Below are 23780 nucleotides of genomic sequence, written 5' to 3'. Positions count from 1 at the left end.
AAAAATAATGGTATTCCTACAGGGGAAAGGGGATAAGGAGGTTGCATTTTACAACAGTATTAGTATTTTTCCCTAAGTTTACAAAGTGGGCATTGCCTCTACTATTTAGAAATGTAGTCCCTAAATTTTAAAGAGTCTAAAAATGAAGGGCATATACCCAAGAGAATTGAAAGCAGGAACTCAGCTATGCACACACCCATCTTCATAACCACGATACTCACAATAGCTAAGAGACAGAAGGAAGCCAAGTGTCCCTCTTCAGGGGAGTAGATCAACAAAATGTGGTATGTACCTACCATGGAGCACTATTTAGTCATTAAAAGGAAGGAAATTCTTGGAGTCCCTGGTGATACAATCGGTTAAGCATCTGACTCCTGGTTTCAGCTCCAGTCCTGATCTCAGGGTTGTGAGATGGAACCCCAAGTCAGGCTCCCTACTAAGTGGAGAATCTGCTTAAGTTTCTCTCTCCCGCTCCCTCTGCCCCTCCTTCCTGTCACACTCTCACAGGCTTGCTCTCTCTCTCTCACTCTTTCTCTCTAAAATAAATAAATACATCTTTTTTTTAAAAGGAAGGAAATTGTGGCACATTTTACAACGTAGGTGAACCTTGAGGACATGATGTTAAGTAAAATAAACCATCACAAAAGGACAAATATTGTGTGATTAGGTGCTTAGAAAAGGCAAATTCATAAAGACAGAAAGCAGAATGGCTGTTACCAGAGATGGGGAGTTACTGTTTAATAGGTACAGAGTTTCTGCTTGGGATGATAGAAATATTCTGGAGATGGATTCTATCAATGGTTGTACAACATTATGAATGTACTTAATGCCAATGAATTGTACACTTTAGAATGGCTCCAGTGGCCCATTTATATGTCACCAATGCTAAATATACATGTTATGTATATTTTACCACAATGAGAAAAAAATTAAGGGGCTGCGTCTGTCTGCTGGAGGTCAGGGTAACCATTTTGGTTTCTCTCTTATTTTGCCTGAGAATCACAATTTGGGCTTCTGTGAATTCTCTGATGGGTTTTGCAACCCTCTCTTCCTCTTTAGGCTTGTAGAAAATTACCAAAGGAGTTTTCAACCAAAGGAAAGCCTGATAATAACCGCCCCCCCCCCAGAGGAATCTGGAATATTCTGGAGGCATATCACAAGAGGAGGAAGAGGAGAGGCAGTGGATTCCAATTTAGATAATTGCTAATACCCACCAGGATACAGCTAGCCCCTGCAAGTCTGCTAGCCACCTCCATTCCCTCAGCAGCAACACAGGGTCCACTAAAGGAAGCACAGTGAGACATCAGTACAGGTCCACTTACTTCAGCTCACTAAACAGACAGGGCTCTGCAGCTACCCATATGGAAGTGAAGTAAGCACTTTTATTTCCATGTCAATAGAATGGGTGCCATAGGGGAGGAGAGACCATGTCCAGGGAGACTGTGAATAAATGAAATCCAAAAGAGAACAATCTTCTGCTTGCTTCCCTCTCTCCCTCCACACATTTAAAGAAAAGAAGGTGGGGGGAGGGGAGACAGGTGTTGTCAATAATTCCAGTCTTTTCTATCACCAAAAACTTTATCTGAGTGCCAATAAACAGCAAAAGAGGCCAGATAAGTCTTCCCACTTCTCTCTCCTCTCTCCCTCCTCTGGTTGGGGTGCTAATGAGAAGAAAAGTGTTCGCGGAGGAGAATCAGAAAAAAAAACCCATGTTCTAAAGGGCCCACCACCTGGTCCTCAGCCTTAGGTGCTGAGAAGGGAAAGGGGTGCCATCCGGGTTAGAACCCCAACCGGTAGCATGATGTGGCAGGACTGGACCCAAGAAGATGAAACTAACAAAAAACTCCCCAGTCTTAACAAATCCCCCTCAGAAACACACTTTAAAAATGAGAAAGAATTTGAACTTTGGCCCCTAACCATCCCCCCTCTCCTAATCAACCATAGTAAGAGCTACCACCAAGCTTTTGACCTGAAACGAATCTGGGCATCCAATTGGGAATTTGGGTGCATCCCCCTCATCTTAAAGACAAGGGGTCTGCAGCTCAGAGAAGCTCTGTGTCCAAGATTCAATGGCAGGTTCGTGGCACCACTGGGAGCAGGTGCTCAAGGCTCTGGATTTCTCTCTCAGAGCTTTTTCTCCTCCGTGACTCTGAAGTCATCACAGCTACAGAGACAGGCAAGTGGTGAGAAATGAACATGGGAGAGTGACACAGTTCGAGATAGGGGCCACACTGATGCCAGGTGGGAAGCTGGAGATGCAAAACCTTTTCTGCTGGAGCTTCCAATGGCAATTAATACACACAGCAGGTTTTCAAAGTGAATAACGACACAAATGCGCTCAAGTCACAGCAACCTGAGATGACCACAGCCTCTGGATTCAGTGGGGGGAGGGGAGGGGGGAAAAGGGGGATTAGGCATGTGTCATCATTGTTTCCCAGACTCCTATCCAAGACCCGGGTGGAGAAGGACTCACTGTGGGCTATTTGAACCCCATTATTAGGCACTTTGAGTCTAATCCCCTCGCCCCTCCCTGCTTCCAAACATAGCCCCTAATTCTTAGCCTTCTCAAGGCTTCTCTCTCCCCTTTCCCACCCCCCACACCACTACCCTTCACAAACACAGCCTAGAAATTCCCGACACAGCCCTGTCCCCTTTTCCCACCCACCCCCACCCAACACCTTCTAACCACTGCTTTTAAAACTCTGATGCAAATCACAGGCTTCAAAAACCTTCCTTGGGTGACAGTTTTACGATGCTAAGCCCCATTCATCCATATGGCCTCACAGACTGTGAAACACTAGTAACCGGACCAATAAGAAAAACAAATGAGAAAAACACCACAACACCTCATCTCGCCCCAGTCACTGACACAACTAAAGAAAACTTTGGAACTTGCTATAGATCATAATATCAGGCTCTCTGCCCATGAAACGGTCATCTTTTCAGAGTTCTGGACCACACAGAGGTTTTACCCACTCACCTACTTGCCACCCATCCCAGCCCCAGGCCACACTTTATCTTTCCTTGTTAAAGAGCTACATAGTCAAAGACTATCTCGAGCTGGGAATCACACTTAGAGTGGCTCCTGCTGGATAAACCGAGGCTGCCCAAAAACTCTTCAGCAGGTTGTGGTCTTTCTTTGACCCTGGGCTTGCCACATTTGGCTACGCTTCTGTCTTCTACTGACTTTCAGAACATTCAAAAACCACAAAATTTATTTTGTCGAGGTTGGGATAATAAACAGACCTGGATTCTGGTGTCTTTTATGACCCACGCCCCCCCCACCACCACCACCACCACTACCATCGGTGGAGGCTCTGCTTTGAAAACAGAGAAGTCAGCCTCAGTTTCCTTTCTGTTTCTGGTGCAAAACAAAGCCTGCTGACCGTGGCATTTTATTTTTTGCCTTGATCTGAGCAGAGGGCTCTGAAGCAGCTTTAGACATTATGGTCTTTCTCAGATGTATCCAAATTCCAGCTCCCTGCATGATTGCATAAAGACAGAGAAAGATGAGATGTCCAATTAAGTGTCCTCTGAATGCCAGCCCTTGGGGATCTCGGCATTGTCCATTCTCTTAGCCATCTCTAGAGGTCTCCCAGGTGGTCTGCAAGGCAGGCTATTTTCAGAGATTTACCCTGGGACAATGCCTCTGCTTGGGTTCTGGCAGAAATTAATATCCTTTATGGGTATCTCATCAAAACCAGACACTCTTCCTGCTGAAAAATAATGTGTGCTAATGAAGTTTGGGGAATTCAGGGATTTTTTTTTTTTTTTTTTTTTTGAGTGGCAACCAGAAGTAGATGGAGAATGTGTCTCTTAGGCATCTGTTGGCTTAAAATACCTGAGGGTCCTTTTTCATAAGGGGCTAAAATGATGCCCATAAAAGGCAACAAGTTCACAAAGTCCCAACTGCCATATCCCCCACTTAGTACCTACCCACGGTCCCCCCTACTCAGACAGAAAGAGCTAAGAGGAGATTAGAACCAGGAATGCAGCTCCCCCCACCCTCTCTTCCCTCATATCTAAACTGAGTGCCACAGCAAGAGTGAGGTCTGGCTCCCAAATGGCCACAATTGCACAACATTCACAGGCACTGAAACCACTTTAGATTACAATACAGTATATCCATATCCTAGGATGTATAAAGAGATGAAGATTTGAAGTCCATCTACTCACATGACCTGTTGTTTGAACTTGGCTAAGTAAGTGTATTTACTTCTCCCAGAATTGTGTCCTTAATAACAAAACAGATAGAGACACATACCTCCAAGCAAGGGAAACTACTTACAAAAGAGTTTCAGTACAATTATGTATCTGTAGGTTCACAGTTAGAAGCATGACGAAATAGTTCGCTGGTCTCATTCTTTTTAAACAAATAGTTACTTGAGGAAAAGCCCTGTTGGTTTATATAGAATAATTAAATAATAACAACAGTTATTCTTTTCTAAGCAGGCAGTTATAATAATAGATACGTATGTGCATAATCAAGTCTGGCAGAAGGTGGCAGACATTCCCAGTTAAGTGCATACAAACCAGGGTTTTGATGACTTAATAAAAGAGTAAGTTGTTTAAAGTGTTGATAGCAGATTTGGGGGAGGGTGGTTTACTTGAACTAGAATATCGAGTAAGATTAGAATCTATATTAAAAGCATCATGTTTCCTAGGTATACAGAAATCAACCAGAATACGTTATGTGACTTACTTCTACATAGACCTTTACCAAACCCATATCTATGTTACCTGCATGGGTTTTACCTCATTACATGGCCCTTCGCTTGCTTGTCCATGTAAGAAGTGAGGGTTACTCACAGTCTAAGCTCAGACCATGTAGCTGCTAAATTAAATAATGTGTAATACCCATTTACACATCATACAAGTCTATCAATGCTGTTAAATTCTATTTGTCCAGATGTGACTGCTTGGTTGTGGGGCCACCCGCCGTGTCCTCTTTGTGATCTGATCAGTCCAGGCGGCTCCTGTTTCTGCCTCTAACACCCTGTTGGGCAGTAATAAGATGTTAAAGGCGCCAACAGAGAGAAACCAGACTGTCAGCTTCAGAGAGGAAGGGGGTGAAGGGTACAAGGAGGAGGAATAAGAAAGGGAGTTGAGGGGGATCAAAGACAGGCAGGAAGAAAGCCACACTGCTAAGAGAGGAGATGCGGTTCCAAGGAGCTTGGGACCCTAAGGAAGACCCCAAAGCAATGAGATTCAAATTGTACCATCCAGTCACCCGAGCTATTAAATTATTAAATGTCCCACATGGAAAAGCTATAATGAAAAATGGTCCATACTCTGGGTAGGCAGAGCCCTACAGAGGTGTTGCATGAAACCAGAGCTTACTTTTTCCCCAGCATATTAACCTACCACCACTTTATTCCCCAATCCTAGAGGAAACCTTTGTGTGATGGTTTCTGTAGGGGGCGTCCGTGTTGTTAGCTTTTTTTTTTTTTTTTTTTTTTTTTAGGAAAGGAAGAGAGAGACTCCGACGCACACAGAGAAAATGCTAATGTCGTTCAGCTCCGTTTCATTGTCAGGAGGGACACAAGAGGATAAAAACCTAGCTCTCCAAACCATTCTCCCTGCTCCCCTCCTGCCAACACCACCATCCATCCCTTTAGCTGGATGTGTCTCTGCGCTTTGTTCTAATTTATCCTATGCATAATTTATTTACGTGTGTATTGTTTCCCCATCAGCAACTTTTAAAAACAAATGAAATGTATAAGATGTTTTATTAAACAAGTTGTTTTCTAAAATTAAGGCTTATGGTGTAGGTTTCCCAATAACAACGTGTGTGCTCCTGCATTAGGAGTTAAAAACCGTCCGGAGCGCAGGAGGCTTGGCTCACGGGGAGAGGGAGGTGAGTATTGTTTACACCCCCTTACCTCCGGGGAAAGGGTTTGGGATGCAAAAAGGAGAGGCTAACTAAAAATGACCACTCAACTCCCATCTAGAAAAAGCAGGCAGGGGTGTTGTGTATATGCTAGCGCGTGCGTGTGCGTGTGTGTGGCGACACAGAATTACAAAACATCTCATTGCAACTGTCTCTAATTATACAGAGTACGAGTATAATAATTCAAAACTAATTCCACTAAACCAGCCCGCTTCTCCGTCCCTTCCTCCACCTCTAATGCCACCCTACTCAGACTCCCTCGCCAAACACGCACCCTTCTGCAGTTCAAAACACAAACAAACAAAAAACTGGAGCGAGCTGGGAAACCCTGGAGCGTAGAGATACTGCGCCTGCCCGCGCGTGAGCAGGCTCCAGGGTAACGATGGTACCGCTTTCCCAGTAGGAAACAAACCTGGCGCACATGTGAAATTGATTTCTCTAACTTGAGTTTACCAGGTGGCATCGGCCCGCCTATGTGATTTCGGCTGGAAATGGGGAAACTGCAAACCAGCTGTAGGTTCGGTAGAAACTCACAGCATCAGCGGTGTGGCTGGGCGAGCGACCCGGAGCGAGGATGCGGCGAAGTTCGCCCATTTATTCTGCCATAAAACATTTTCTTTCTTGGGTGAAACGCTGTGGCGTTCAAGTGCAGTGTATCGGAACCTGCGAGCGAGAACTAAAGCCGGGAGCCGCTCTATGATCAACAGCATCTTCCAGTATCCTCTTAACGGCAGCTTTAATATATATGTGTATTTAAAACTCCGATACGGGGGGCATTACTACCTTTTTCCCTATTACTGATGCGAGATAAGCTGGTGCAAACACGTGCTATTATTGTCGCGCGTTCCTTCGCGCTGGGAACAGCCCCCCCACCACCGCGCCCCCCCTCCCCCGGTGCGAACCTGGTTTTCAACTCCAGGAGGAGCCTGGGGTGCCAACGCGGTGCGCTGAGTTGAAAGAACCTGCACGGGCATCGGTCACACACCCGGGAGAATTCTGCATGAAACGCCCCCCACCGGCACCTCCCCCTCCCTTCGCCCTCGGCTTCCAGCCCAGCTGGGAAGTCCTGGTCCCAGAGGAGCGGACCCCGGAGCCACATCGCGCGGCGATCCGGAGGGGAGCTCTCCTCTGCCAGCATCATTGCCAATAGCACCCCTTGTAGAGCGACGCTAGTTTTCCGAAGCTCCGCGATCGCGTTCGGACTTGGCGGCTTAACAGTTCCACCGACTGGAAGGAAGGAAGGAGGCCAGGATGAAAAGGAGGAGGAAGGAAGGCAGGCAGGAATTGGCTGTCGGACTCGGGAACTGGTCCCCGCATGTCCTCGCCCAGCCCGCCCCACTGCGTCCGGGATCTGGGCGTCCGCTCAAAGTCTCCCGGCGGCGGCCAGAGGCACCTGCCCCTCGCTCTGGCCGGGAGCAGAAGCTGCCGGCTCAGGCGGGGAGCCCCAAGCTGCCTCTCCACCCGCTTCGGCTTTTCACCCAGAGGAGGCGAGAACACCATTCATAAGACCTGCAGGTTCCCTGCCTCCAAATCAACCCCAAGTTAACCCGAGTCGTTAATATACTACAGCCAGCTCACCCACAAACACACACGCATAAACACACACACACACACACATAAACACACACACACACACACACACACACACACACACACACACACACCGGTGACCGCCCGGAGCGCCGTCACGCTCGGGGGGCTGCCCCGGCAGGAAAGCCCCGGGCAACCACCTGGGCCGCAGGGCTCCCGGGACCCACTGCTCCCCCTGCGGTCCTCCCAACTCCGGAAGGTTTGCACAAACTCCTCGCAAGCGATCGGAAGGCGTAAAGCGCCCGGCAAACTCCGGAGGTACCACGATCCGCTCGCCCCGGCGGACCCAGCAGCCCGGCAGGGGCTGCGGACTCAGGAGGCGCGGGGCTCAGCCAAGTGCACCCAGGCGGCCCCTGCCCGGCCCTCGCCCCCAGCACGGCCGCCCCCCGCGCCGCGCTCGCCGCCCCGCGAGGCCGGGCACTCGGGGGACCGTGCTGTCCCCGAGCTGCCCACGACCCCCCTGTAGAGCGCTCGAGTGCCTGGCTCCCCTGCCGAAAACCCCTCTCGGTGCGTCCTCCAATTAAGCAGAACACAAATGTAACAATTTTCTTCTTGTTAATTGCATCTCTTGACATTTCTGCGCGTTGGGGGGAAAAAAAAGAAGATGAAGAAGTAAGAGCTGAAAGAAAAGAGAAGCCCCGCCGCGGCTGCAGGCGCCTGCAAGCGCAGTGCTTTGGCAGCGCTCGGCACGCGGAAGGCGCCTTTTTTTTTTTTTCATATTGAAACCAGGCGGAATATGTACATTTTTTAGTCTTACTTACGCTTTCAGGGGGTTGTGAATGACAGTCGCCATTTTGCTACAATGTAACAGAATATTGTCTGTCTCAGAGTTCTAAAGGTTCGCTCAGGGGAAGCGGCGAGCCAATCAGAGCACGGGATACCGGCCTGCTGGCCAATTGGCGCTGCTGGTCGCCAGATGGGCGGGGCCTGCACGGTGGTAGTTATTAGGGGAGCTGTCAAAGCCCAGAGGTCACTCCCTTTTGTAGAGCCCGAGAGCAAGCAGGTCTTAAAGGGGCAGTACCGCGCGAGCAGCTCCTTTTCGGATTGGGGAAAGTGGAGACGCACGGGAGAGTATTCTAGTTTGATTTGAGATCCTACTTTCTGAGTAATTGCAGAGAGTTTGCGCTCCTGGATAGAAATATTTAAGTATTGCCAACAAACCACTGAACCCCATTCATTAGCTTTTGGCTTTGCTGTTAACGTTTCTAATCCCCCAAAGGGCAAATCCCCTTGTTCCCTTGTAGAAGTTGGAAGGCTGCCGTTTCGTCTAACAAATTACTACACGTGCCCAGCCGTTTGCTAATGCTCTGGGTCCTAAGGCTTTTTAACATTCTCATTCCCGTAGTGTTTTCTTTATCTCGGCCATCTCTCTCTCTCTCTCTCTCTCTCTCTCTCTCTCTTTTTCTCTCTCTCTCTCTCTCTCTGTTTCTTGGAACTGCAGCCGCCGTCCCTGGCGACTCCAGGACAGCAACTCCCCTCCCCCTGGAATGTCTCAATGTCAGGCTCGCTCCCTCCTGCAGCCAGGGCTTTGGTTACGTAATGCGCGGTGGTCACTCTGCGCGGTTCCCCACTACTACCTCTTCTCATCTACACCCGCCCCCCCGCCGCCGAAACTTCTGAAACGATCAGATTCTGGCCGACTGGGGAGCCAAGTAGGACCTGGCGCTCTGACCTTTAGGCTTAGGGACAGAGAAGGTTTAAGAAAACTTTTGGAAACGCTTTCTGCTACTAGGAAAGAGAGTAACTAGACCGAAGGTATTGCCAGAGTCTCTTTCGGGGAGTAGCACACGGGATTCTGGCGTCACTTTTCACTATTGAGATACAAGGTGGAAAACTTGCTACTGAATAATCCGCTATGACCCGAGGCTTTCGTTGTCTGTGTTGGCTCCAAGTCAGCTTGAACTCCTCACTGGCGAACCCCTGACAAAACTGGGGAGACTTCTGTGAAGCCAGGCTTCCACTGGGCAGCCGGGGAAGCTCCCCAGTAGATGAAATCGCACTAAATCATGAATAGGGGCCTCGTTAGCATACAGAAATCTGGCTAACATCCCAAAGTTGTTTAATCAGGTCAAATAGCTAAAATAGCGGGGGAGGGGTTTAAGAAGATTGGAGATGCCAAATTGCCAGTTCTTCGGAGCTGTGCCCTCTCACTTCCTTTCTCAGGGCTCCTCTCATGTCAATGAATTAAAATAATAATAACAACAACAACAACAAAGTTCCAGAACTTTCAGCGTTAGAGTTCATACACTGTTAGAGTTACAGAAAAACAGAACAAGGCTGAATGGGTATGTTTGTAAGGCTTGAAATCTAAACTCCTTCTTTCTGCCTAATTAATAGCATAGGCCAGTACTTTTTGTCACCCCCTTGCACAGCATCTTGCCATTTGAAAAAAATATCCATTTTTCTAAAATGAAAGTTTGAAAAAAATCCCTTTCTTATTAATTTGTCAAAGGAATGGTTCAGAAGCTAGTTCTTAGCCTGGGATGGGGTTTGAGAACATTAAAAAGCAAGCACTGTATTCAGACCCAAGAACTATGATGAGTTTTAAATATCAGCCAGAACTCCCACCAACCTCTTTGAGATATCAAAACCACAGCAGTTCAGACTGGAAAACAACAGCATATTTTAATATACACAGCTTGATAAAGGAAGCAAGAAATGTGGAGCCTACCCTGAAAGAGGCTTACAGTTTAATAGGAGAAGGAAGACAAATTTATATTACAAACTGAAAAGATATATAGACTCTGAACATGTATAATCATTTATGTGTTGAGGCCCAGATGCAGAAACCAGCATAATTCCTCACTACCTGGCACACTTGAAAATGGCAGATCAGATCTGTCTTCACTTTGAGAAATTTTATCCAGAACTTAAACACTTAAGTTGCATTTTATAATGACTGAACTGGAAAAAATAATGAATTAAAGATAATCTTTAAAGTAGGCTACTCTTGCATTTTATAATCTAGTGAATGTCATTTTAAGTCTATCAGTGGTATGACTTTTGAGTAAACAGGAATTGTTGTGAATCCACCTTTCACAATTCTAAGACATATAAGAGGTATTACTTTAACTTTGGTTTTTATACCGTTGATCAAAGTTTTGTGTTTTGTTTTGTTTTTTCCAATGGTGAGGCAGATTCTGTCAGTTTGCAAATGGTCTGACCCCTCAACAGTGAGGCCAGATTTTCCAAATAGGGCTTAAGATGTACTGACCCCGGCACACAGAAAGACATATGTTTTTTTTGCCAGGACACTCAAAAGCAAGGGTGTTTAGAGTGGACATGTTTAAAGGAGACTGAATCTTGAACAGTTTCAGAGACTGCAAAGTTTCACATTAATTTTGCAAAGAAGTGGTATATATGGTTAGAAGTGTAGACCTCAAAATCTACTTGCCTGAGTTCACCATTACCAGCTGGGGTATCTTGGGCAAGTTTACTTAGCAACTTGAATGTTTCAGTTTCCTCATCTGAAAAATGGCAGTAATGATGGAGCCTATTTCATAGGACTCTTTTTCAGGACTTGCATCAAGTGTCTGGCACATAGCAACCTCTCAATACATGTTGGTTTTCATTTTTATTGAGATATTTAATTCTTTCCTTATGGCATAGGGAATGTAGGGGATCTGAACAAAAAGGCACAACAAAAATTAAAATTGTCTATCAAGTTTAGTTTTTTAAACTCATGAAATCAAGAAGAATGAACAAAGAACAACTTTCATGTGGGCAAAATAATAAATCAGACTACTTTAGTTAGGAACCATATAACTACTTAAGCCCAAAAAATGTCTTCTTGCTGATTGTGATATCAAGACTTTTAAAACCCATCTCTGAAGCGCTGGATACTCCATAGCTATATATAGATAGAGATTTAAATATACTCCATCTCTTCCCCATCTCTTTCAATTTCCTTTGTTGTTGTTGTTGTTGTTGTTGAGTTTAGTTGCCCATCTCTCTCATCATGATTTAGCTGGTTGGGTAGCTTAATTTGGAGGTCAGAAGGGGCCCAGAATAACCACTCTCCATCCCACCCGGAAAGTCTAGAGCTATGCTATCCAACATGGGAGCCAGGAGTCATATGTAGCTGCTAAGCACTTGAAATGTGACTAGTCCAAATGGAGGTGAGCTGTAACTACTAAGTACACACAAGATTTCATAGACTTAGTACCAAAAAAAGAATGTTAAAGTAGCTCATTCATGATTTTTATATTGATTACATGTTAACATGACAATATTTTGGACTTACTAAGTTAAGTAAAAAATGTTATTAAAGCTCATTTCACCTGTTTCTTTTGAAAGGTAACTAGGAAATTTTGAATTACTCATGCAGCTGGTATTGTATTTGTATTACACAGGATTGCTTCAGACGGTGTGTGGAGGGTGAGGCCTTTCTCAGTCATGTTAACCCATCTTGTGGACCCTTCACAAATTCAGCCTTAACATCAGTTAGCAAAACTCCCCAGCCCAGCTCAAGTATGTGACCAATGCCACCAACCAAAGGAACATTTGGGGTGTGACCACAGACAGACCCAAGTACCCAAACCACTAGGGACTTCCAAATCTGTTTTCCTTTAAAAAGCTTGAGAGCCGTTTCAGCAGACCATGAGTCAAAGCCGTAAGGAGATGCCCCTGCAGAAGCAGGGAAGAATGGCATTTCTGTAGCAAATGTTGGCCTCTGTGGCTGACTTTTTTTGAGGCACATCAAAATAAGAGAAAGGGCGGAAGGAGATGCAGAAATCACCAACAACCAAAGAGTTCATTTGAAAGAGGAAGTGTGCCACAAAAGCCATCCAAAATAAATGCAACAGTCTCTGGGAGCTGAAGGAATTTTAAGTCCTATAGGTGTTCAAAAAATAAGAAAAACCTCACCCTCAATCCCTCTATTCATCCGCAAAACAGTAAGTCGTGGCTTTGGCAGCTGATTGGCCAGGCTGGTTCCCTGAGATCCAGAACCAGCTCAGGTATGTTCTAGACACTAAGCCAAAAAGGGGGCACCAAAACTATAATCTGATTTTCTCTCCTCTTGGGGATGTGGATGGAGAGGGTCTTACTCCTTTCATAATATCTCAGAGCACAAAAGGAGAAAAAAAAAAAAAAAGTCAAGTTTTGGGCACGCAAGACGCTCCTAGGGCCGGATCTCTGAAACCTCTTATTTCAAGGGAAAGCCGAACAGAAACCAATGCCTGCTGCTTCCCACTAACTCAGTTCATTCATTCACTCATCCACTGGAGGCTCTCTTTGAGGGAGGCATTGTGCTAGGCACAGGTGGCGATACAAAAATAAACCAGACAGGGAAAAAAAAAACCCGCAAAAAGCAATTCCCGTCCATCTGGAGAGAGAATAAAGATAGTAGGCCCAACCCTACAAGCAAGCAGAGTAATTACTTGATGCGACTTAAAAGGGAAAAGCAGCCTGCCCAGCCAGGCTCTCCTTTTCCTGGCACGGTGCCCATAATCCCAATGGATGCACGCTTGGGTGTTTATGGAGTGCCTTCTCTCCTTTGGGTTTTCAAAGTTTCATGGTATTGAGATTTTCACAAGTTGGTCTACAACAGGGTTGAAGGGATATATGTCCAGGAACCTTTGTGAAGGGAGCAAGTACCTCCAACGTTGGCAGAAGGGAAAGGCCCCATGGAGATGGTCACATTTAATTTGGGCCTTGGTTGGGTAGACTTCAGAAATGAGCCAAAGAAGGACAGACCTTCCAGACCCAAACTATAATCTAAGAACAACTCATTCATCCAACAAATATTTGTAGGTTCCCTACTCTGTGCCACCATGCCTCATTCATGCTGGGTCTTGGGATGTGGAGAGACCTAAGACAGTTCCCACTTTTAAAGTGGAGGGAGGGAAAAGCAGGCAGTGACAAACACAGAGCCATGCAGCAGAAGAAAGGGGGCACTGTGGGGCTGGATGAGGCACTACAGCCAGAACGGAAGGTCAGGGTTCATAGGGTCAGTCTTCATAGACCCAGAATATGGTAGAAGGAAAAATGTCCCCCACGGAAGTTGGCAGCGTGTAAAAACCCCCCCCAGGAAGTGAGAGAGAGAGAGAGTGATGGGATTTCTGGAATCCCTCTGGTAGGCAGGGAGTGGCAGAGGTCTGAGCAAGACCCAAGAAGCTGGAGAGACTAGGAGTGGGTGTCAACGCTGAGAGGAAGAGTTTTACCTGGAAGGCAACTGGTCGACACGGGAAGATTTTTAAGCTGGGGGTGACGATGAAGAGGTTGCCTTTTCAGAAAGCCCTTCCCATCAGCAGTGTGACCAGGAATTGGAGAGAGGGTAAGCTGAAGGCCTGGGAACCTGCCGGAAGGCTCTGGTATCAGGGAGAAGAGGAGGGGCAGAATGGGGGATTTCTAAGGAACCTGCAGGCCATGGCGGCAGGCAGGCCATGGGCCTGCGGGACGCGGGAAGGTCCCGGATGCTGCCAGGTTTCTCGCTTCTGGGAATGGACATCAGTCAGCTCCACTTGCCTGGAGAAACAAGACGTCAGAGCCAAGGCCTAAAGGCTGGAGGCCAATAGAAGCACTGCGACCCTCTGCGGTGGCAGAGGGGCTTGCCTCACAGGAACGCCAGAGCCCCCACCCCTCATCACTCCCTGAAAGCAGTGTCAGTCTCTTCCCCTGGCAGGCCAGTGACCCGGGCTGGGATCCTCTTCCGCCCCTGTCCTCCGGCTCTTCCTTGCTGTATGGATTCCACCTTGAGTCAAGGGCCTCTTCCAAATCCTTCCTGCTAATCCCCACCCTTGCTTTCAGGGCGTGCTCTGAATCGGCTTAATAGACTCTCCCTCCTGGATAGTTGCATCTTATCAGGGGATTCTAGGACGCCCCAAAACCTTCCTTCACAAGGAAGGGGTCAAGACTTCATGAGACACACGGCACGCACGCACGCCCGTAGAAGCAACGCCTTGGTTAGAATCTCGGGCACCAGGAAAGCCAGCGAATGGGTTATTTTTATACTGGAGCTTTCTCCACTCACAGCACACAGAGTAATCCCAGTCTGCTCTGAGGACTGGCCCAGGCCCTGCTGTCCCGCACTCATGCTAGACAACCACAGCGGGCCTTACTTCTTCCTCCCAGTAGAGCCACTGGTTATAGACCTTCTGCTGTGTCTATTTATCTAAGAGAGCTAATTCCTCTCTCTTATCCCCCCCCGACCACCTGCCCATCCACGTTTTCCAAGTCCCCTCTTGGCCTGTCTCCATGGACAGCACATCTGAAGTGCTGGCACCGACCAGACAGGAAGGTCAGGACTGCCTTTGTAGCTGCCTCGTCGCCTGGCAGCCCCCCAATCCAAAATCAAAGCACCTGGCAAGGTCCTCCTGCCAGAGAGAGGCAGGATGGAGCAAAGGAAAAAAAGAAAAAGGAAAAAGAACTCCACCATTACCACCATGACGAGAGACAAGAACCCTGTTTGGACCAAGACACGTGTGAACCAATTTCTCTTAAGCCTGAGTCCACATATAAAGAAATAAACTTACTCTCTTAGCCATTTCCTAGGGAAAGAAACTTCCTTTCATCTGCAAAATGGTCTTTCTGAGGGGTATTGCGTTAAGAATGGAGACACTTCTGAGGCACCCGTTTCCCGCACTCACACCATTGCTGGGACCTCGGGCTTCTCCTCTGCCGCGAGGGCTCATCCAGGAGAGGTCTGAAAGCCAAGCACAGGAGAACATGTGAAGTCTATTTGTTCTGCCACCCTATTAAAACAGGTGTCTGCAAGCAGGGATAAGCCAAGGGACCTAAAATGTCCCACTTTCCGGCCAAGAGGGGGACCCGCCCTCCTGAATTGCAGCTGGTGCTTTCTGTTCTCTGACAGCTCTAGGCGGTGGACTCTTGTCTACAGGGCCACAAAGGGACAACTCCATGTTTATTCGATTCAAGAGGGGAGAGGGAGGTGGTCAGAAAACATCCCTGAAGCCCAGCGGGCCCAGTGTGTTTTAAATGCCTCTAAGCCAACCGCCAGACACCCTGATGACTGCTTCTGTGATGAGGCTTTGGACTTCCAGACAGAGGCTTGGCGGCCTGAAACCCCCCAAGAAACTAATGGCAGAGGAACCGGGCAGGGAAAGGAGTGAGGGGGACTTCTGGAAGAGAAGACAGAAAGGAAGCAACCGGTTCTGGTGAAGAAGAAAAGCACAAATCCAATGGAATGGGATTATCAAGGTCTAGGCAAGAAATGAATTTTATTATGGTACCTGGATTCCCAAAATCACCATATGTCCTTGTCCTCTGTTCTCACCAATCAACTTATTTTATCCCCGTTCAACAGGCAAAAATTGGTATCGTTGCCATATTGTAATAGTTGGCACTCAGTGACAATTCTGAAAACCAGGGCTATTTTCTAGACATGAGTGGGTTCAATGACAATGACTCTGAAAGCCAACATGTTTCTAGAATGGCTTTTCATAAAGCTGGTATTAAATGCTTTTCTCTATTTCATAGCTTGACTATAAACCTATGCAGATTAAATGGATCTCAAATTAGTCACTTGCTACTTTTGGCTTTCACAGAGTTTTATCCATAGCTATTTAAAATACTTGGTTCCTCAAAAAATTAAAAATAGTAATGCCATATGATCTAGTAATTCCATTACTGGATATTTACCCGAAGAAAATGAAAACACTAGTTTGAAAAGATATATGCATCCCTGTTTATTGTGGCATCATTTACAATAGCCAAGATATGGAAGTAACCCAAGTGTCCATCAAGAGATGAGCAGATAAGAAAGACATGGTGTATACACATGCACAATGGAATATTACTAAGCCATAAAAAAGAATGAGATCTTGCTGTCTGTGACACATAAATGGACCTGGAGGGTATTATGCTAAATGAAATAAGTCAGAGAGAGAAAGACAAATACCATAGGATTTCACGCATATGTAGAATCTAAAAAACAAAACAAATGAACAATCAGAAATAGGCTGGTAACTCCAGAGAACACACTGGTGGCTGCAAGAGGGGAGGGGGCTGGGGAGATGAGTAAAACAGATAAAAGAAGGAGAAACACTTATATTGCCATGTGTCCCATTTTCTGTCTCCCTGTCCCTGGAGATGTGGAAGGCAGCTGTAGCACCTTTAAATTTCCTGAGCCTGGTCCAAGGCTAGCAAACACTTCATAAAGGGTAGTGGAAAGAATAAATAAAAACACAGATAACTATGTAGGGACATAAATCCCTATTTAAAGGGATTATTTTAAAAAATAATTATTAATTTTTATAAATATAATATATAGTATATATACTATATATATAAAATATAATACAATTTTATAAATATAATTTTAAAGGGATTATTTTAAAAATTATTTTTAAAAAAACTCTACTTCACACCCACTAGGATGGCTAGAATCAAAAAGTCAAATGACAGCAAGTGTTGAAAAGGACAGAGAGAAGTCAGAACCCTCACCCACTACCAGCGGGATTGTAAAATTGTCCAGCTGCTTTGGAAAATAATCCGGTAGGTCTGCAAACAATTAAGCCTAAATTGCCCATGATCCAGCCATTCCACTCCCACGTGGATATCCGAAAGAAGGGAAAACATATGTCTACTCCAAAATGTGCACACGAAAGTTCCTAATCACCAAAAGGTGGAAACACCTCAATGCCCGTCAACAGATGAATGGATACATGAATGGTGACATGTCATCCAACAGAATATTAGTCAGCCACAAAAAAGGGATGAAGCCCTGACCCATGCCACAGTGTGAGTGAACCTTGAAAACAGTATACTAAGTGAAAGAAGCCAGATAAGAAAGGCTACATGCTATAAGATTCTATGCCTGTAAAAGTCCAGAGTAGGGAAATCCATAGACAGAAAGTAAATTAATGGTTACTTAGGGCTACACGTGGGGTTGGTATAGGGAAAAGGAGGGTGACAATACAGGATATAGGATTTCTCCTACAGGTGATGAAAATATTCCAAAACCAAATGTGGCAATAGCTGTATGTAGCTGTGAGTATCCTAAGACCCATTCAATCATACACTTTAAATGGGTGAACTGTTTGGTATGTAAATGATATCCCAATAAAACCATCTTTTAAAAATCTCTATTCATAATAAATGCCAAACACTCACTAACCCAGATATTTCCACAGTCATTTTTCCTTTAGAACCACATTAGATGTGTAGAAAACATACGCTATTGGAGGGAATTCAGTTTTCAACCTGGTGATTCTATATTCATGTTAGCCTCTCATTTCATACTAAGTAACACAGAAACTTCTTGCCCTGAAAAACTCAACATATTAAAGCTATCACTATGACCAACGTATGAGCTCATTGACAGCTTTCGGGTTTCTAGGAAGTCTTCCTAGACAATCAAATACAAATGTTTTAAACTTGCATATTAGTCACTCCAACGTGACTCCTAAGGTGAAATCTTCATCACAGAAGGGCCGAACCAAGAACCCGTTTTACCTAAGGACCAAAGCAACTCCAATGTCAAGTCTGGCTTCTTTTTAATTCTGAACTATCATGGGGGTGGGAGCAGCAATTTCATCCAAATTGAGGTCTGTTTTCATTTTCACATTGTCTTTCGCTAGTTTTCATCATGCGTTGTGAATTTTGGTTCAACTTTCACCTGGTAAAAACCAAGGCACATGACAAGGAACGATACAAGGGGAAGCCACTGATGACAATGCCAAGCAGCGTGAAAGTCTGAGGAAGGGGGGCGGTGCAGAACAAAGCGAATCGGAAAATCATAGAACTGGAACCTGGCTTGACTCCTTACTTACAAAGTACACAGATTCTGGCAGGTGACTTAATCCTGGCCCTCAGTTTATTCATCTGTAAAATGGGGAGCTTTGAACCCGCTTCTGAGGGCTGTTGGGAGGCACACATGTGACAGTGTAAGGGACATAAAGGAAAAGCGACTGACCCATAGTGAGCGTTCGATAAATATGTTCTCCTTAGAGGACTGAGGACTGGCTGGTGCTTGAAAGGTACAAAGAAGGAAAGAAAAGAAGCTACGGGATGGGGGAGTTAGGTGGAGTCCAGGGTTAACAGAATGTGATCCCTTAAATCAGCTGAAGCCAGAAAAATCCCGGGCCAGAATGGGAGGCCAGACTCCCTGTGCTCAAGGGGAAAGGGCGTTGGAGGAAATAGCAAAATGAGAGCCGAATTGGCCTCTCGGTAAATTCTTTGAGTTCGTAAAGGAGTCTGTCCTGTCAAGAATTTCCTTTTGGCATATCATGGAACCCCACGTGGATGTGGTGGATGGCAGTAGGATGCCATTGAATGTTATGCGCAGGATGCGCAATTCCTAGCAAGTTACCCACTGTTGACAGGGATATTACAAAGCCTGGATTTTAAGGGGGAAAGCCTTCATGGAAACGAACGTGTAGTCCCCTCTTAGACCGGCGTTGTGCAACTGTTCTTTACTGAAAAGAGTAAAACCAAAGTCTTGAAATAGTCAGCAAAATCCAAGTGTCCAAATTTGTTACTGGCGATTGGGCGCCCTCTAGTGTCAGTTAGTGGGGAAGGCACCCTTCGAAAGTCCTAAAATGGGGAAACCCCGCAGGGTTCCAACTCTGGAAGAAACTGCCAAACACAGCAATGTTCACAGGGAGACCTCAAAGGCAAAAAAAAAAAAAAAAAAAAAAAAAAAAAAACTGAAAAGGCATCAGTATGACACAACTGGGTCCTTTTTTTCTTCATGTTCTGGAACATAGGATTCACAAGATACTTGCGAATGAGTGAAGGGCATTAGGTCCGTGGCAAACAGTCCTAAATTAATGCCACATCAGGGCACTGACGTGCAGGGAATACACCACCTGTCAAACTGATGCAGCAATGGAACACTCGACTGTTTGGACCTTAGGATACTTTTTGAGTGATACACTTGAGTAAGAACTACAGCTGGGTCACCTGGTTGAAATTAAGGAAAAGGCCCCACTAGGTCAACCAAAATGTGCATGTCATAAAAAGCAAGCCGTCTCTTCCTCTCTGAGCTCTGGCGAGTCCATCTGCAAAGTTGGGGGGAGTGGAGAACATGGTTTGCCTCTGAGAAAAGTTTACCCATGATCCTACATATTGTTAAGAGCTGTAAAACATACTTGATTTATTTATCACCCATGCTGAGTCAGGTGGGAAAAACATGCTCAGTTCTATAGCCAAAGCTGTTTGGCATCAGATCTGTTACTACACGGAGAGGGGGAATAAAAAATCAACCACACAGCATCACCTCAAATTGCTCGCCATTCCAGTTTCTTTTGTTATCCGAAATTTAGATTCAGTAGATTTGACATAATATGAAACAACTGTTTCCTGGCTATTCCAATTTTGTCAAGAAGGATCGCAAGTCTTGGGGGGGTTGAGGGAAGGGGACAGAAGCCCTGACATGCAATGATCTACTTTGATCAGAGTGCCTGGATTTCTGGAAAAGCCAGCAGTATATTGGGACCTGCATTATCCCTGCTTGGAGAGAACTTCGAAAGACATGCCCCATGCAATTGCAGTGCGAAAGATGATAAGCACCATGCTACTTTCTTAGCTTATAAAATCTGGAACACCTCCCATTCCTTCCTATGTGAATGGCAGCCTAGTATACCTATTGTATATCGTATTGTATCTCTAGCCTGTATCTATGTCCCCCAAAACGGTCGATTACTTGAAATTGAACATCCAAGCAGAACCGCCTGAGATGTTATCTTACAGACCAGGTCTGCCCTGCCTTTTGGAAAAATCCCCAAAAGCCATACTTACTGACTGGTGATGCTTCCGGTAACTACATGGCCTAGAAGTCACAGACAGATCCGTGCCTCAGACACTCTGATGAGAGGTGCCCAGAGAGCAGACTATGAAAACTCCAATGATCATTCCCAATCTTCTTTTCAGGACCAAGAGGACAAAGGGAAAGCAGATGCCTTAAATGCATCAAGAGCACAGGGTGTCACTGGGAAAGGGGGTATAACTCTGTTCCCCAGGTAAAATCCCTTAGGAGAGGATACCCAACAGGCTGGCACTTATACTCATCATTTCCCAAAAGTAAGGCAGGTAGGTGAGCATTGGGAGTAAAAATTCAGGCTACCACTGGTCACCACATGTAACTGGTTACTATTTTAAGTAAGGACTACAAGGAATGAGGTCGGAGAGGGGCAGAGTCCTCCTGCATTTCTTCTACACTCCCACGATCGTCATTAGGCACCGGGGTACTTTTCAAACTGCAGGGGGTTGCTTTTTCTGGCTCACAGCTAACAGAGAAATGAGGCCTTCTCATCTCCAGGCTTCTTGTCTGGGCTCCTGACCTTCCCACACCAGGACTGCTCTCCCAGTGGGTGGGTCAAAACAGCTTATCTAGAACTCGGGGAGGGTGAAGGAGGTAGAAAGAGTACAGCATCCGAAGACGCTCCACTCAGAACTATAGAGGTCACGGAGGTGGTGGGACATTGTAACGGAATGAAACAAAACACCAAACCCAAAAGCGAAACTTAACTCATCCTCATCATCCTCATCGCAGGATGTTTTCAAAGATTCTTCTTTTAATTATCGGAAAAAGATATCCTTGGTGAACTCTGCTGGATATCCCAATAAGGCTATACTTTCTGTGTCCCATCCCAAACCGAGCATGGACAACAGCTGATTTTATTGAAAAACACAATTATCTTTAAAAATCAAAAGATTGGGGCACCTGGGTGGCTCAGTCGGTTAAGTGCCTGCCTTTGGCTCAGGTCGTGATCCCAGAGTCCCAGGGTCGAGCCCTACATCGGGCTCCCTGCATCGGGCCCCCCACTCAGCAGGAAAGTCTGCTTCTCCTTCCTCTCCCTCTGCGCCTGTTCGTGTGCTCTCTCTCTCTCTCGCTCAAATAAATAAATATTTTTTTTTAAAAAATCAAAAGTATGGGGCGCCTGGATGGCTCAGTGGGTTAAAGCCTCTGCCTTTGGCTCGGGCCATGGTCCCGGGGTCCTGGGATCGAGCCCCGCATCGGGCTCTCCGCTGGGCAGGCAGCCTGCTTCCCTTCCTCTCTCTCTGCCTGCCTCTCTGCCTATCTGTGATCTCTCTCTCTCTGTTAAATAAATATAATAAAATCTTTTTTAAAAAATCAAAAGTATTTTTAATGTCCCATTAAATCGCTAAATGTCATTAGGAGATGACTATAAGTAACTATTGATTTGATTCTGCCGTCAAATAGAAGAGAGAGCCCTCAAGTTCACAGCGTTGGGTAAAATACCACACACAGAGTAATTTGGGCAGCACAGCAGAATCTTAAACTACATCAGCTCTTTATATTGTTAAGTCATTCCCAAAACAAAATAAGTGCTTCCTATGCAAGCAGTCGAACCTAACCAATGAGACACGATTAGGAACAGTAATAATAATCAGAGCAACACTCACATAGCGCTTCCCAAGTGCAGGCACCGTTCTAAAGCGCCGTCTTCATTTTAGCCTGTTTAAATGTATGTACTCTCAGGATCCTCGTTCACCAGGTGGGAAAGATTTCCCTTGTTTTCTCGGTTTGTAAAGGGGTAACTGGGTAAAAGCGAATACATACTAACTAGCGGCCTTGCCTTAAAACTAGGTCAACACGTTTCCCACTCTCTAAACCCCAGTGCAAATAACCCTCTCAGGTCCAAAACGCCAAAAAATGAATTTCTCTCCCAAATCTAAAAAGTTGCAATGCTGGGTTTGTAATACCACATAGTGCCATTTTCATTAGCCCTTTCTGAAAAGTAAGTCGGAAACCTCCTTCCTAATGGTTAAAACCATACACCTTGATGGTTTTAACACTGCGCTGGCGCCCCCCACAGCTGGACAGGCCAGCCTTACACCGCGCATTCCCCCTTACCCCCTCCAAGCCCTCCCATAAAGAAAAACCAAACACCGAACTATCAGACATCTACTAAAAGTTTTTAAAAGTTTACAAAAGGCAGCGAATAATTCTGCTGACACAGCGAAACCATCCAGAAGATGTTCCGTAACAAAATATACGTGCACCTTTAAAACATTTTCCCAACTGCCCCATAATTTGTGATGAAGGTAATACTTCAGAGCAACAGACATTTGCTTTGTTCATTCTTTTGCATCGCTTTTCCAACTTGAGTCCCCTCGAGCCAACTATAAATAAGAATATGTGTGTCACGGAGTCATATTAGTAGTTGGAATTCGGGGTTTATTTGGTTTTTGTGGTTGTTTCGTTTTCAAAATGAAAATAAGTTCGTCTTCTTCCTGGATATAAAAGTAATACATGTCCCCTATAAAGAATCAGAACAATACACCAGAAACAGTCGTGAAAATGACTATTTTCACAGGGTGAAATGTCACCCTCCCAGCCAGTAACACGGAGGGGTGCAAATAAATGTGTTGTGAGTCAAGGAGAGACCCACATAGTCACACACACACACACACACCTGTGCGCAGATGCTCGCACAATATTACACAAATGGGATTATATCACACCTGCTGCTTTTATTGTGGGCAACTCTTCCTCCCTCCCTCTAACATTAACTAGACTGTGTCCATGCATATTTCCCTTTGTTATCACACACATACACACACATACACACACACACACACACACACACACATTCCCATTCATACACGCCCACAAATAGAGGGAGGGTTTTTTTTGTTTTGCTTTTTGCCATAATGGAATCATATTACACTCATTTCGCATCTTGCTTTTCTGAATCACCGGTATCTCATGGAAATCTCTCTCAGACATCTGGTAAGGTTATAATTCATTTCATTTAATGGCCATGTAATATTCTATGGAGTAATATATTTTAATTTTTCAGCCATTCTCTGATTAACAGCCATTCACCATGTTTCCAGTTCTTGGCAGCTACAAACAATCCTGCAATAAACATTCTTGCACACATGTCCTTACAAATTAGCACTTTTATTTTTATGGAATAGATTCCTAGGAGTAGGATTCTAGGGTCAAGGGGAAGATGTATTTTTAATTTTAATAGATAGTGCCAGATTGCCTTCCAAAAAGGCTGGAACGTTTTACAACTTCCAACATAAGAAAACACACTTTCTCCCCACATCCCTGTTGGCAACAGGTATTACAGTTTTACAGTTTTGGGTTTTGTTTTTTTTTTTAGTTTTTGCCGGTTTGACGGGTATAACGTGGTGTTTCGTTATGAACTTACATTTCTCTGAATCTGGACTACTGCATGCATTGTGCAATGTGCATAGTTTGTAGGGGCTGAAATCCAGCCCACAAAAGGCTTGCAAAACCAAGCATCCTGGCTGTGTTCAGTGCAGAGGAAGGACCTTTTCCTTGTGCTGCCAATGGCCCTGTCCTGACCTCAAGAAACTGGACCATCTTCGTATATGGCAGAATATCTGAACTTGCTCT

At 45.4% G+C, this 23780-nt stretch overlaps 1 protein-coding gene across 6 annotated transcripts in view; it reads right to left on the bottom strand.

Annotated features, from left to right (window-relative positions):
• DPF3 (double PHD fingers 3) overlaps nucleotides 1-23780 on the bottom strand; it is a 298094-nt gene that overhangs the window by 254216 nt on the left and 20098 nt on the right. For 5 of the 6 annotated variants that reach the window (XR_009355845.1, XR_009355844.1, XM_059182916.1 and 2 more), the window contains exon 1: nucleotides 8242-8283. The exons of the other annotated variant lie outside the window; for it this stretch is intronic. Coding sequence is in view for 3 of the 5 variants with exons in the window: in XM_059182916.1 (XP_059038899.1) it covers nucleotides 8242-8273 (32 nt within the window). In the remaining 2 variants the exon portion in view is untranslated. Of the gene's footprint in view, nucleotides 1-8241; nucleotides 8284-23780 lie in introns of those variants that run through there. 6 annotated transcript variants of the gene reach the window in all.

The sequence above is a fragment of the Mustela lutreola genome, chromosome 7 (genome assembly GCF_030435805.1).
Source record: "Mustela lutreola isolate mMusLut2 chromosome 7, mMusLut2.pri, whole genome shotgun sequence".
Taxonomy (NCBI): Eukaryota; Metazoa; Chordata; class Mammalia; order Carnivora; family Mustelidae; genus Mustela; species Mustela lutreola.
This window is presented reverse-complemented; position numbering and strand designations above follow the sequence as displayed.